This window comes from Teleopsis dalmanni, chromosome 2 (genome assembly GCF_002237135.1).
Source record: "Teleopsis dalmanni isolate 2A chromosome 2, ASM223713v2, whole genome shotgun sequence".
Classification (NCBI taxonomy): domain Eukaryota; kingdom Metazoa; phylum Arthropoda; class Insecta; order Diptera; family Diopsidae; genus Teleopsis; species Teleopsis dalmanni.
In genome coordinates, this window is record NC_051847.1 from 17,786,109 (window position 1) to 17,801,467 (window position 15,359).

The window sequence follows — 15,359 nt, forward strand, 5'->3', positions numbered from 1 at the left end:
AATGCATTTTTTTTTTTAGCACTGACTTTGCGAATAAATTTCCATAATTGACAAACATATATTCAGTCTTAAATTACTGGACCCATGAAAAATATAAGTCATTTTTATAAGTGAACTACTTAGAATTAATGAATGCAATTAATATGGTTTGATTTGTTAGCAGAAGATATAGCTATATTCTTACTGTGAAATAGTCTTATGAGTACAGCCAAATCTAACTTACCGCAAAAATTATATTTATTACCATCAGAGAAGTTCTTAAACATTTGTAGTACCTCATTTTTACGAATAAATTGAGTGCGCTTTTTAGTTCTCATTTTAAACGGTAATACCCCAAACAGTCCGATAATGTTAGAATACATTATAATACAGCATAATAAATAAAAAAAAAGAAATAATAGGAAAGCAGTAACTTAAATTACGAAAGGTAAGAAATTTCTTTTTTTTGTCTTTCAATTAAAAAAAAAACCTACTCCGTTTTAATATATATATATATATATTATTTACAACATATATAACTATTAAATAACTAACATAATAATTTAATCATATTACAATGTTCGTACCATGTATATTAGAACGAATGACATCCTCTGGGACCTCAAGATTGATCCCATCAAAAAATACATAAAAGATAAAGCCCTGAAATTGTTTGCGAAAACTGACAGACTTACCGACACCGCGTTATCAAATCTCAGAATGGGAGAACAGGCACCTCGGGAAGGTATGCAGACCTGAGGTCAATTATTGCTTAGTCTGATGAAGTGATATATTACAAATTTTAAGTGATATTACTAAAATTTTACTCGTTTCAAGAACAATATAACTTTTTATACGAGCGAGGAAGTATTACTATTCTATTTTTATAGAAAATATGTTCGAAAGTATCACGTTTCAAACTTTTGTTTGTTTGCAAATAATTGGAATAGTGTTGCCAGATATATTGCAAAAAAACTCCGGTTACTTTTCAATATAATAAATTACAAGTATATAACAACAACTAGGCGATTATCGTTTAGAGATATGGGTCGATATAATATTGCATGAACTGCTTATTGGGCTTAATTTATTATAAATTCTGTATGAAATTACAGACTATTTCCGTGTGCTGAACACCACATTGGCTTAGTGATGAAACTAGGAGTCTATGCTTATATCTTAAATTATAAGGCATGGCCAAGTGCTTATTAAAGTGCTTATTAAACATTTCTTCTAGTAAATTCTTAATGAAATGAAAGACTATTTCTGTGTGCTGAACCCCATAATTACTAAATGATAAGACTCTTTTAGACCTTAGCTTATATCCGTAGCTGAACTGATATTGCCATATTTTCTTGTCAAATTAAATTGAATTGAATTGAACATAGTAATAGCAACGAAAAATATGGATTATTCATGTTCCTTAAAACACTGCACCACTATGGATTCCTAAAAACTTTGCTTCACTAACTTATCATATATTTTGAAGAAAACAATGGAAATGTGACCTGAAAATATATATCAGTCACAACTTATAAGTATAAGCACCTGTCTGCTCGTATGTCTATATATTTCTCCATAAATAGCTTTCCATCTCAAACTTTTGGAAATCAGAAATCAAGTTAACGACATTGTTGAAAACTTCTATCATAAGTACTTAAATATTTTGACTCATTATTATTGATATTGAGAACCTCTCATAATAATAATTTATTAGCGCCACTCAAATGTGACTCTAGACAAATCTCTAGAAATGTTATCAAAATTTTTTGCAAATATCCAAATTTCATCTTCTTCAAATAATCAAAACAATGTTCATATGGAAACAGTTCACCTTTTCGGCATTTTTTTTTTATTTTTTGGTTGTGTTTTATGTTTATTTTGATTAAACAAATATTTTTCTCTTTTTGTTTGTTAATAATAGAACATTCAGAAGTACACTGATTCGCATAGCGCTTTGTTTACATATGTTGCCACAATAATTAATGAGCGCTAAGACCTCGCTGAGTAGTAGCCTTATCAGTGCGATATGATAACCCACAGAATTTGACTTAAGCTAGGCGGGACTGTCTAACATTAGGGCGCAAATGACAACAATCAGTTACCAACTTTCGGTTGTGGCTTCACTATTTCGAACGCGTATCTAATGAAAAATAATTACGTAAAACTTCGAAAAACTTCGAAATAATCAATATTTTATAATACAAAAAATTGCTCACATTAATTATTATTAATTAAATAATTAAATTAATTACTAAAAAGTTTGCTAAGCCAAAATGGTTTGCTCTACGTACACGCTGAAGTTCATTTCATTTATTTTGAATATTCTCTGCTGTGTAAGTGCCTCGTGAGATAATTTCATAAAAATTATTGAAATGTCGAGCTGATAAAAATTTTGTGCAATTTAATTAATTTTAGTAAATATAATTCAAATTATATATGTATATAAATAAATAATGCCGTAATAAAACAAGTGCTACTTAACAATGTGTCACATTGATTTCGAGCCGATATGAGAGCGTTATATGCATTAACAAATTGCAGTGAGAACGACTCGTCACCTAGTAAAAGATTAATTCTAAGCCCTTCATTAATCATTATGTATTTATATTATATACCTGACAAAGATATAAGTTAATTAACATATTATTTTTTTGATAAGAACATTTAATATTCTTTGAATATTTCGACATTATAGTTATATTAATGTTTATATGAGTTAATTGGTTTTGGAGGCGGCTTCCTCATTCGTCCAAGTAGCGCATAGCCGGCATTTTGCTACTACACAATCGAATATGAGATTCTATGTTTTTAAGAGTATTTTTATGAAATATTCATCTTTGAGGTGCTATCCTCGCTACCCATGGTCATTAATTCAGAGGCTCCCGTAGTAAAATGTCATCATTTACCAGACCTCGTTATTTAAGAAGTGTTGAAATGTTTTTCTAACTTTCGAGAGAACGAATTTTTTGGCATGAATGACTATTCAATGAACTATCAAAAGCGTCAAAATTTATATCACTCGCCATCGATACCTCGAAATCGATACCTCGAAATCGATAAAGAATTCAAATTAGGTCTCTTACTGCAATGCAGGTACACAGCGATACTTTAGCATTAAATTTATATTTCGTTATTTCTGTTACTGTGCCAACTTGCTATGAAACTTCAAATGAAATATCTCAATAAATATCGTTTTTTTTTCATTTTCTACAAATCCTCAAAAAGTATAGTGTGAATTAAAGTCAGAACTTATTTTACATCTTAAGTTCCAACACAATAACTACCGTAACTAGCATCTTAAAGATATTTTTACTTTCTCATACTTTCTTCTCTTTATCACCTCTTTGCTAACTTTCAGAAATACTTATATTGGAAGGTACAATGATACACTACAACGTATAAGATCTATTGTGCTAATCCAGGCTTTTAGTATTATTTTTGTTGCAAAAGATAGTAGTAGGAATCACTTTCTGAACACAATCTGTTAAATTAAGCTAAATAAATTTAGGCTATTGGCAATCCTAATAATACCTCAACTTTCAGAATCAGCTTGTTAAACCGTACTCTGTAGCTTAAATGGAAAGCCAGATTTACAATCCATTCCTCAAACACTTATCCATACCTTAAGAACCCATATTAACAATCAGTGAAATATGCATATGTAAGGTATGATATATAACCTAGCAGTCCCACACAATAACCAAACTTATTTAGTGACGTAAAATAGTTATCAACAAAGTGATCTTATAGTTGGTAAAGATTTGAACTTCTTTAATCGTAACTTGATTCTATAGTACTAACTGCAAAAATCGTATAATTTCAGGATATAATACTTTAATCATCAAAATATGTTATAGTTATTGTTTCAGAAATCCCTTCTAATTAATAATTATTTTTTAACTTACTCCGTTAGATGTTCGGTGCCATGATGCTCTCAGCGAATGCATATGCTATTGTAGCTTGGAATGATAGTAATGCCATAAAAGTGCCTTGCATTATAGGTATCACTGTTGGGTCGCTGCTATTCCTAACTACAATATTTGGGTGCTGGGGTGCAGTTCGTCAGTCTGACCGAATGACTTGGTGTGTAAGTATGCAATTATTTACGGCAATAATATTCTAAAATGTGACTATAAAAATATAACTGATTACTTTCAGTATACTATTATCATGTTCCTATTGATGGCGGCACAGATATGTGCCATATTTTTACAACCGGTCGACTTTAACAAGCTTGCGAATGAAACCATAACTTATGTCTGGAATCAACAACTTATCAACAATAGCACAATGACACAATATGAGATAAAGGTGAGTTGTTTAAAGCCGGAGAGCTATAATAATATAGTCTGATGAGAAACAATTTTTGAGAAAAATGATATAGACATATGAATCCAGAGTCTGCAAGTTCAAAATATCAATAAACACTTTCTAAATATATATGTGTGGACTGGATTCTTAACTTTGCGCTATAATTGAATCTGAAATCCTCTATATCATGATTTAAAATTACGGTGAGGTTTTCTTTATTATCAAGAATAGGAAAAAATTCTGAAATTAACATATATTTAAAAATTTATTGATGTAAAAATGCTTCCACTTTCTTTATAATTACTTGGTTTATAAAACTTCTATAACTACAATTTAAAAGAAAAAATCTTTATACGTTTAATATATATTTATTCATTTTATTTATTAGTACAATTGTTGTGGCAAAAATGGTCCCAATGATTATATACAAAGTGGCTTACCACTACCTCCCGCCTGTTATATTGGAGGAAACTCAACCGCTCCAACTTTACTCTATTCTACTGGATGCATACAAGTTGTTAGCGAAGCCTATGCAAATAGTTCGGAAATAGAAACTATTAGTGACTGGATTTTAGTGGGTTTGGTGGTAAAATATTTTAAAATAATGTGTATGTATATATAGTAATAATGAACAATTTTCTTTGTAGGGTATAACAATTATCTTCTCTGGCATGTTGGCAATCAGCTTCAAAAACAATAAAAGAAGGCAACTTTACCGCTAATTTTAAGGATACTAGACAGTTTTAGAGATATATGGACATATATTTGGAAGCATATATATAACAAAATGTACAAAACATGTTTGCTAAGTTAAATATACAAATATTAATGAACTTGATCTGATAACAGATCAAAAAGTAAAGTGTTTATTATAAATAGCAAAAACATTAAAAATGCTTTGAGGAAATAAAATTTTTAACAAATAGATATGGTTGTTGACGGAGTGATAGCTTTTAACAATTACAAAAAATTTTTTTATTTCAATTAAGATAATGTCATATAAAACAATTTGGTTCATTTGGTATATAAGTTATTTTCAGATAGTCAACTATACGGGAAATTACTTACAAGTGCTTAAACACTCCAAAATGCATCTTACTCCAAAATACCACCCAGTAAAAATGTCGATGATATTTTTGGAAGCTGTCAGAAGCTAAAGAAATCACAAAACATCAATCACATTACAGTTTGGAATCATTTATGGACGATGAAAAATGGATTAAATGTAAGTATGTTCAATGCAAACAGTCGTGGTCAAAATCCGTTGACCCTACACAAACGACTTCAATGCCTAGATTGGCGGCAAGCAAGGCTATGTTGAGTGTTTAGTGAGATTGGAAGAAAATTGTCTATTACGAGCTGATTCTGTTTACTGTAACGAATAATTCGGGTCTCTACTACTCACAAATCAACCAACTTAAAAGAAAAAAAAACAAATAAAAGCGACCAGAACTTGCCAACAGATGACAAGTGAAAATAAAATGTGCTCTATCATGACAATACTAGGTCTTAATTAACTCGGAACACATTGATAATATTATAACTATGCTACTTTTTCTTATATTAAGAGTACTAATCTAAGCATATAAATTTATCAATTGTATAATTTTATGCGTTTACGTATACGGTTATATGAACGCACTTAGTGAAATATTTATTTTATATGACAAATTCCTCTAGACTGAAGCGGAATGATAGATCCGCCATTCTGCTAACCTAAAGAACACCCTAATTAATTCAACTTATACGCCGTGATATCTGGTAAATAAGGCTTGACTATTTATTCAGAGTCCTCTTGAAATAATTTACAAATATATATCATTATAATATGTTTATATAAAATAATTTGTAATATAATGTTATTAGTCTTTAAGATTCTAAAACTTATTGTTAGACTTTAATTTAAAACGATTCAATAAAGACATATTGTTAAATAAAAAAAATGACTTCCGTATATGTCATAAAAAATAATTTAAATATTAATTATTTTGTGACCAAACGATTTCAATAAAAGTATTTTTTCAGGCTAATTGGTTGACACCATTTTTTATTGTTGTTAAAAAATAAAAATTTAGAAAAAGAAATCATTGGTCTGTGGTCATCACCAGTTTAATTTTTATAAAATAAAAAAATTTTAGCCTGAAATTAGCGTGAAAAAAACATTTTTATAATGAATAACCTAACCCTAAAAGTATAATATAACTTATAGACAATACTTTATTGCTACTTTGTCTACGCATAATTAATAATATTTTTATTTCATTTTCGCTTTATATCAATTAATTTAAACTTTATATGAAAGTAATTACATTTATGTGTATTACACTATTTAACTCTTATAATTTGCTTATATGTATGCATAAAAATGATTTTCGTGTATATCATGTGTAGCAGAAGTATTGAAATTACACAAGCCACTCAGAATTATTACAGTTTAGTACGTTTATAGCACACGGCAACCCAGCTGGTTTATTTACAAAGAGAGCGTTGCCCTAGTAATTTTATGGCAAATGTCAATACGTGTAGTCTTCACCAACTGTTTAGTATTGTTTATGTTCGCGCAGGTGTGTTTTGCAATTTTTGTTTTGTGCGGTATAATTAATGTCTATTTAACAGTAACAGTAACAGTAACAATAACAAAAACGAAAAAAAATAACAATTACAATGAAGTAAACAAATTGCAAAGTGTATTTTGCAAATTTCTATACAATAATTTCTAGCCATTTGAACAAATATTTATATTACACGCCAAACTGTCCGTCCAAAGACGTCAGCTAAAATTCTTGCATTTACATATTTTACTGCTGAAGACCAACAACAAAAATGGGTTTACCATTTCAACAATTAAAGAAACTATGGCTACTCTATTTGTTTTTGTTGTTTTTTGCGTTCTTTATGTTCGCACTCAGCATCAACTTATACGTCTCCAGCATACAAAACTATGACCAAGAGCACAAGTAAGTTTATATAGAAAATTTGGTTATTGGCATTATGTTGTTGTTGGTATTGTTGTTGGTAGTGGTGGTGGTAGTATTGTTGTTTTTGTTGCTTTTGTTGCTTTTTATGTTGCAACCAAGCAGCTGAGAGCGTAGGCGGTTTCGTTCGTTATGCATTTCTAATATTTATTATTGCAACAGCGATTAATAGCGCTGTTACCATCGTTCGTTGCAGTTGTTACCTCTGACGTTAAGAGTTTTTATTTGTCTGTTTTGTCTTGAGGGGTGTTACGACTGTCCATCACAGTTGACCGCATCCACTTGAACATAATGCGTTTCAATATTCCACTTAAATATGTTATTTTCTTATTAGAATTTCTTTTAATTTTATGTATTATTAGCCAACCGAAACCTGCACCAAGACGTCGCTCAGTCTTCACCAGAAAAAATGTCATCGCCCATTATATTGGAAAAGGTGATATATTTGGAAATATGACAGCAGGTAATACAATCAATTTAAGTGCAAATGCAAAAAAAAAAAATAATTTTTTCTATTTATTATTTTTGTTAATTTTTTTGCTTGTTATTGTTGTTATCTTTTAAAATATTGTGGCAATTCGTTTTGCAGATGAATACAATATAAACAGTTTTAACCCCATACAAGGCGAAGGTGCTGAGGGACGACCAGTTTTCATACCGCCTCGCGATGGCTTTCGCATGCAGCGCTTCTTTAGGCTGAACAGCTTCAATCTCTTGGCCAGCGACCGTATACCACTTAACCGCACTCTACGAGATTACAGAATCAAAGAGTGAGTAACTGTTTCCGATAGCCTTGAGCGTCGCCTAAAAATTAATTAACCATTAAGAGTACAAAGCTTTTATTATGATTTTAATGACATTTTATGCTTAACAATTAATTTTTATTATTTAACAAATTCAACAATTCAACTCCTCGACTAACACTTCAAACCGATACTTCACAACACAATTAATTGCATTGTTTTTGCTTTTTCTTGTTTATATATTTTTTTATATTTTTTTCTTTTTTTTTTTTGTTTGGTTTAATTATTAAATAGTAGTAGTTACCTACCTAATATGCGCTTTAGTTAAATTTCGAAGATTGCCATTGCCGCGCGGTATCTTCTTTGTAATTAAAACTGAGATTAAACTATGGATTAAATTGTTAGATGAGTGGAGTGATTAAAAGTTGGCTTGGATTAACCAATAAGTCTTAGAACTATGTGGATAATTAATTCTAAACTGCAATTTATATTATTATTTTTTTATTTTGTAAGTAAAATAATTACACTTCTGCTTGAGTAGTTTTGAATTTACTTAATTCAAGCTACTAAATAAAATTATAATCAAATATTTCCGTGTCAAGAGGAAACCGTAAATTAAATTAAATAAAATTAGAAATCGTGATTAAAAATTTAATATATGCATTTTAAGGGCTTGGAAACATTCTAAATCTAATAACAATACAACAATACAAAGTAAAAATTATGTGAAGGTGAATAAAAACGCTTCAAAGTGTTTGAAGTTGAATTTTAAAATCGTAAAAAAAAACCATAAAAAAAAACGAACAGTGATTTTATGTATACCCAAAAGAATCTGCCCAGGAAAACCAGGTGATATACGTCACTAATCAATAACTAAAATTAACTTGAACTTGAACTTGAAGTGTTCGTGTGCAATTACTCCATATGCCACTCAATACACAATATAATATTGTTATATATTATATATGTGTACATATACACTACTATTTAATATATAATTTAAGTATTGAAAATTTAATGGAAACAATATTAATATTAAAATAAAATAAATAATACGTATATTATATATATATTTAAAAAGAAAAAACACCGAAATATTTATCGTGTAGGAAAACGATGTATACAGAAACAGGAAGAAATTCTTCCCTCAATGAATCCACAAATAAAATGTATACTAATGCACGTATTCATTAGTAATGCATTATAACTGTTTATAATAGGTTTAGATAAAAATCTTGATATATATTTATTATATAGGAAAGTGCTGTACACAGGCATGCGCCCAAAGAGTGTTCCAGCCCCTTAATGAGTCAAACGACCAAATTTATACTAATATGTATTCATTATTAACGTATATGAATGACTGTTAATAATAAGATAAGATAAAAGTGTCTTAACCTATATTTATTATATAGGAAAGTGATGTATATTAGTACGCACCCAAAGAGGGTTCCAAGCCCTCAATGTATCGCAGGACAATATTTATACTAATGTATATTGATTATTAACACATTATGACTATTAATAAGTGATGTTTACAGGCAGGCACGTACCTAAAAAGCGTTCCAGCCCCTCAATGAATCAAAGACCATTTATACATATATATATATATTCATTATTAATACCGAAAATTAACTGAAAGTTCACCGAGAAGTAAATTTCTAGCTACGGACCTAAATATTACTATATTTATTTGTATATATGCCAATCCAGACAAAATTTGCTACCGAGTTTTTGCGGTAACTCAAATAAAATTGAATACTGTTTCAAAATAAAAAATTCTCATTATTTATGACCACAAAAACGAAGAAAATAGCTACTATAATCTCAGTTGGTAATGATGAGTTGCACTTGGTGATCTTAATAAACCAACGATTCTTAACATCTTTTCTAGCATGTCATACTTAAAGCTTTAACAGCTTCCAATGCCTGCTCCTTACTTAACAGACACAAAGAACGTTTAAAAATATAAATAAATCAAAATCAATCAAATATTTATATCTTTATGAACAATGAAAAATTAACTGTATCCGTCATCTTTCCCATAAGCAATTTTTTTTTCTCGTGGACGGCTGTGTACATATATACAGATACATATATTAGTTCGTATAGTTGTTAAACAGAGAGAGTTTCTTAACAGCGGTCTTTCAAAGCTAATAATATCAATTTACTTGTAATTGCGATGTACTTCACACACAGTGAAACGCTTATTTAGACAGATGCTTTTAGAAAGTAACCCTGACGAGAACTCTCGGCAAAGGGTGGTTTTATTTAAGTACCCACCAACTCTCTCATACCTTAAGTCTTCTGCTTTTTCACACGTTATAACAACAAACTTGTTAGCGAATAATACCAAACATGTTGCAAAAAAAAAAAAAATATTGCTAATGCTAATTAATATGCGTTGGGCATTCATCGCCCAACACACAATGAAGCTCTTTTCGCTGGTTACAATAGTTGAGAATATTAATAGCCGCTAATTACTAATGTGTTCAATAAAATTAGACCAAAGCACTGGAATGCTAACCTAAATCGCTTTATTTAAAAACCAACAACAGTTATGCCTATCCAAACAAGTCTGAAAGTAAGTGGTTGCAGGTTAATCAACGTTAAGAATAAGTACTAATTTTTAGTACGAGTCTAAGCGACGGTCCTTCTTCCGAATAGAGATAAAAAAATGGCTATATGCTAACCAATTACTTCTCGCACATAAACATATTCTTTTTCAAAGTGGAACCAACTGCAGATCACTCCTTATGAATTTGTCCAACTGTTATTATATTCCAATGCATAGACAAACTTGAACCTTATTATGGTTTCAAGGTATTGGAGCAGCACAATTCCTTCGCCTGTATCCGTCTAGGTTCAACGGTCCTCACCTATTTTTTCTACCTCATGCTTATTCGCATTCCTTTTTATCAAAAGCTCTATCCTTCCTCACCCTACCTAAACCCCAATCTCCATCATTTTCCTCCACTGTACTGTTTTGTACTTTTTTATATTAACTGTCAAAACAACTAGTTAGACTCTACGCTATTTCAGTTTATTTTGTTACATTCTTTCTTTAATCCAACGGAATACTTTAACCAAACTGTTAAAGTATCCCGGATTCCTATTTTTTGTGAGGAAAGTTTTTGAAATGTACCTACCATTTATATTACAAATTCTTTCAGTAAGTCTTCTTCGAATGGTCATTGAGAAATAAATATTTTTTAAATTCAAAACTATTTTAAACCTTTTAAACCAAAAAAAATTAACGAATAATAGCAGTAGGTTAGATCTATTTTTTCCAATTTTCCTTCTACAAACATAAAACCTGTATTTTTGGACTCTATAATACTCACATTCTTATATTATTTTAAATCAATTATATTATAATTATACTTTTTAAAAATACCATAGATGCCGTGAAAAAAAATACTCCACCGCTCTACCCACCACATCTGTAATTATTGTGTTCCACAATGAAGCTTGGTCAGTGCTGCTACGGACTATAACCAGCGTCATTAACCGTACACCGAAAAAATTGCTCAAGGAAATTATACTCATCGATGATGCCAGTGACAGAAGTACGTATATAGCCATATAACCATAACGACCAATTGAAAAAATTGTATTGATTTCAGCTTATCTGAAGAAGCCACTGGAGAACTATATTAAAGTTCTAGCGGTGCGTACGCGTTTGCTGCGTACTCCAACACGTGGTGGTTTGGTACCAGCACGTCTCTTAGGTGCTGAACATGCTAGAGGAGAAGTACTTACATTTTTGGATGCACACTGCGAATGTTCACGCGGTTGGTTGGAACCAATGTTGACACGCATTAAAGAATCACGCAGCAGTGTCGTATGTCCAGTTATTGACATTATATCCGATGATAATTTTAGTTATACGAAAACTTTTGAAAACCATTGGGGTGCATTCAATTGGCAAATGAGTTTTCGTTGGTTTGGCGCGGAAAGAAGAGGTGTGAAGCGTGAAGATCCCACCACAAATATAGCTACACCAGCTATGGCTGGCGGTTTATTTGCCATAGATAAGAAATACTTTTTCGATATTGGTGCTTATGATCGTGATATGAAGGTTAGTCTTATTGTGAGATTTATTGTAAAATCAATACATCAACAGTTAAATTATGCTTACAGATATGGGGTGGCGAAAATGTTGAGATGTCATTTCGCATTTGGCAATGTGGCGGTACGGTGGAGATAAGCCCCTGCTCACATGTAGGACATGTATTTCGCAGTAGCACGCCGTACACATTCCCTGGTGGCATGACTGAAGTCTTAACTAAAAATATCGCACGTGCAGCTATGGTATGGATGGATGATTGGCAATATTTTGTGTTTTTGTATACTTCCGGCCTCACGTTGTCCACACCCAATGAAATCGATGTTAGCGAACGTTTAGCATTACGTGAAAAACTGAACTGCAAACCATTTTCATGGTATTTGGAACATATTTGGCCCGAGCATTTCTTTCCAGCACCAGATCGATTTTTCGGCAAAATAATATGGCTAGACGGTGAAACGGAGAGTGCACAGGCATATACTGCTAATATGAAAAATTTGCCGGGTAGACTAATTTCACGTGAATGGCCACGTATTTTCAACGAAATTCATAAAAATAGTGATCAGCTAGTGTCACTGCTGGATTTGGAAAGAGATAAATGTTTACGCGCTACAAAACGTGATGCACCACGCACTTCCATGCAGCCTGTAACTGTCGGTGATTGCACAGCACATCCAAGTTCAATGGATATGTTTGTTGTAACGCCCAAAGGGCAAATTATGACTAATGATAATGTATGTCTGACATACAGCGAACAAAAGCATGGCATTATAAAATTACTTAAAAGCCGCAATGCAACCACTTCCAATGTGCAGTTGACACAATGTTTCGATGAACCGAAGCAACATTGGATCTATGACATGGATGTAAGTGAAACATAAGCTGTAAAATTAAATAACTAATTCATTTTTAATCGTTTAATTTTTTTTAGACACAACAATTGACACACAGTCAAACTAAATTTTGTCTTACACTCAAGTCAGCCAAATCCGTGCGCTCACATACAACTGAAAAAATCGTGGTTGCCGTTGAGTGCAACATCAAAGACATCACACAGAAATGGGGATTCATACCTTTGCCATGGAGAATGTAAAATCTTTCAATCAAGTTTAAAGTGAGAAACTTGTCTATGATTGAAGAGTGTGGGTATTTCATATACTGAAGGAATTGTGCTCAAATCGAACTTATGATTGCGATTTAAAACCAATATATATGTATTTTAGTAACATTTCACAGCATAACTCCACAACTACACCATCGACATCTACTTGTGATATTTTCAGTTTGATTCCAAATCATATGCTTCTTATTTATAACTCATTTTCCTTTTAGACATTTTAACTATCTGTCATACTAAAAATCTATTTATTTACCCAAATTTTTTTTTCTTTTTTTGTAATTTTTATACTTTACTATTTATAATCTTTACTATTCAAACATTGTAAAATGATGATATTAGAGCTCCTGTAATTATATATATAAATGTATTTATTTATATATATGAATATGTATTTATATTTATGTATGTGTAATATATATAAATGTTTTTAACTATAACTTACTATTGTTATAAGAAATTAATGTCTATTATTAGTGCAATTATATAAATTTTATCAAATTTTAAACCATAATAAATGTTTAATTAATTAATTATTATTATGGTAGGTCAAAGGCTATAAATATGCGACGGAGATTAGGATTTCTTAATTTAACATAGTTATCTTAACTCGAGGTTATTGACACCTGCTTTGGTATCATCGAGAAAAAATCTTTCTTTAGTCGCAAATTTATTGTGTAAATAATCACATTTTCAAGTTGAATGTTGAATGAGAAAGAAAGCGTGCAAATTTGTTAATGAAAATATATTTCTAATATTATTTATTATTATTTAGTGATCAAAAGAAATTTGAGTTTTCGTGCAGAATGGGTGCTTGGCTATCAACTATAAAGTGTTTATCATTTATGTTCAATATTCTGTGTTTGGTATGCGAGATATCGGTTTTTTATAATTAATCGTATAAATGATTAAAATAAATTTTTTAATATGGAAAAATCAAAGTGTAAAACAAAGAAATTTTCCAAAAGTCATTTAAATTAAGCAATCATTTTTTTTTAAATTTAAAATTCAATTAATTAAAATAATATAAAATGAATTTTTGCTGTTGTAGTTATTTCCGTCTGAAAAATGTGACAGTAAATTACAACTTATATTCACAAAATATTGGACTCGCCCGTGCGACTCGTGGAGTAACATCAGTATGACTTTCTCAGTATTACGTGCCCAGATTAGCTTCTATACATAAGAAAGAATATATAAATCATGCAGTAAAGAACGACTCTACAAACAGAATAGTATTGAAATTTAACAATTAAAAATAAAAAATTAATTTAATAATAGATTAATTTAATTAAATAATTCAATTATTCTACAGCTAGTTTATTATTTCGGTCTAATATAAACACAGCAAGTGAATTTGTTAATAAAACTTTTACAGAAAATTAAAAAAACTCCAGAAAAATGTGTGAACATAAAAGCCAAGTACGGCTTAGAACCAGTTGGTTAAGAAGCGCTGACTCTAAACTTCAATTTTGGCAGAACACTAGTTCGATTCCTGGTACTTGCAGTCTCAAAACATTGTTTACGAATAATTAAATACACAAATTATTTCCAAGACCAGTACTGTTGGATATTTGGCAATACTCGAGACAGTTGTATAGTCCAACAAAAATTTAATTAAAATAATATAAAATTAATTATTGTTGTTATAATTCATTAATGTTCGAAAAATCTCTTCATAAAAATAATTTTGAATTCTGTATGAAATATATTAGCTAAGGCGTGCTCAATTTTGTTTTGGTCCCAAACAATCACAAGAATATTTGCGATAGTCATCATCTAATTCCTACATTTACTACTGAGCAATACTATTTTGCCCAACGTAATGAGCCTTTCTATGCCTTTGACCAAAATTTACTCTCTCTCTCTCTCATTCTCAAAGTTGTAATTTACATAGAAATCCACTACAATTTCACATATACCGGTCTGTGTGCTTAATCCGACCCTAAGATTTAAACGCGATCAATTATGTAGTTTGTTTGAATCAGCTCTTTTCGCGATTATACTCTTGACTGTTTTGCGATAGTACAGAGCCATGATATTATTTTCAAGAATTTGATCAAATAAGCATCTCACTTACTATACCGGATATCATATTATTTTCAAATTGCAGATACTTGGATTAGGCATCATATCAGTCGGAATTACAGGTTTGGAATATG

The 15,359-nt window shown here is 30.5% G+C and overlaps 4 protein-coding genes across 4 annotated transcripts in view; 3 read left to right on the forward strand and 1 right to left on the reverse strand.

The window, feature by feature from the left end:
* LOC119684450 (protein late bloomer-like) overlaps positions 1–407 on the reverse strand; it is a 3,822-nt gene extending 3,415 nt beyond the window's left edge. The window contains exon 1 of the mRNA XM_038098494.1: positions 224–407. Within this exon, the coding sequence (XP_037954422.1) occupies positions 224–280 (57 nt within the window). The 5' untranslated portion in view covers positions 281–407. The remainder of the gene's footprint in view (positions 1–223) is intronic.
* A 1,819-nt stretch (positions 408–2,226) lies between these two features.
* Positions 2,227–5,122, forward strand: LOC119684451 (protein late bloomer-like). Its single transcript, XM_038098495.1, has 5 exons — positions 2,227–2,315; positions 3,896–4,069; positions 4,141–4,293; positions 4,682–4,879; positions 4,941–5,122. Exons 1-5 carry the CDS (start codon positions 2,256–2,258, stop codon positions 5,013–5,015), a joined length of 660 nt encoding a protein of 219 aa, XP_037954423.1. The 5' UTR covers positions 2,227–2,255; the 3' UTR covers positions 5,016–5,122.
* A 1,693-nt stretch (positions 5,123–6,815) lies between these two features.
* Positions 6,816–13,701, forward strand: LOC119684452 (polypeptide N-acetylgalactosaminyltransferase 3-like). The gene is made up of 7 exons (XM_038098496.1): positions 6,816–7,250; positions 7,631–7,731; positions 7,858–8,038; positions 11,414–11,580; positions 11,638–12,092; positions 12,155–12,946; positions 13,012–13,701. Exons 1-7 carry the CDS (start codon positions 7,117–7,119, stop codon positions 13,171–13,173), a joined length of 1,992 nt encoding a protein of 663 aa, XP_037954424.1. The 5' UTR covers positions 6,816–7,116; the 3' UTR covers positions 13,174–13,701.
* A 188-nt stretch (positions 13,702–13,889) lies between these two features.
* The window catches only part of LOC119684453 (protein late bloomer-like), a 33,831-nt gene continuing 32,361 nt past the window's right edge, over positions 13,890–15,359 (forward strand). The window contains exon 1 of the mRNA XM_038098497.1: positions 13,890–14,063. Coding sequence (XP_037954425.1) covers positions 14,004–14,063 — 60 coding nt within the window. The 5' untranslated portion in view covers positions 13,890–14,003. The remainder of the gene's footprint in view (positions 14,064–15,359) is intronic.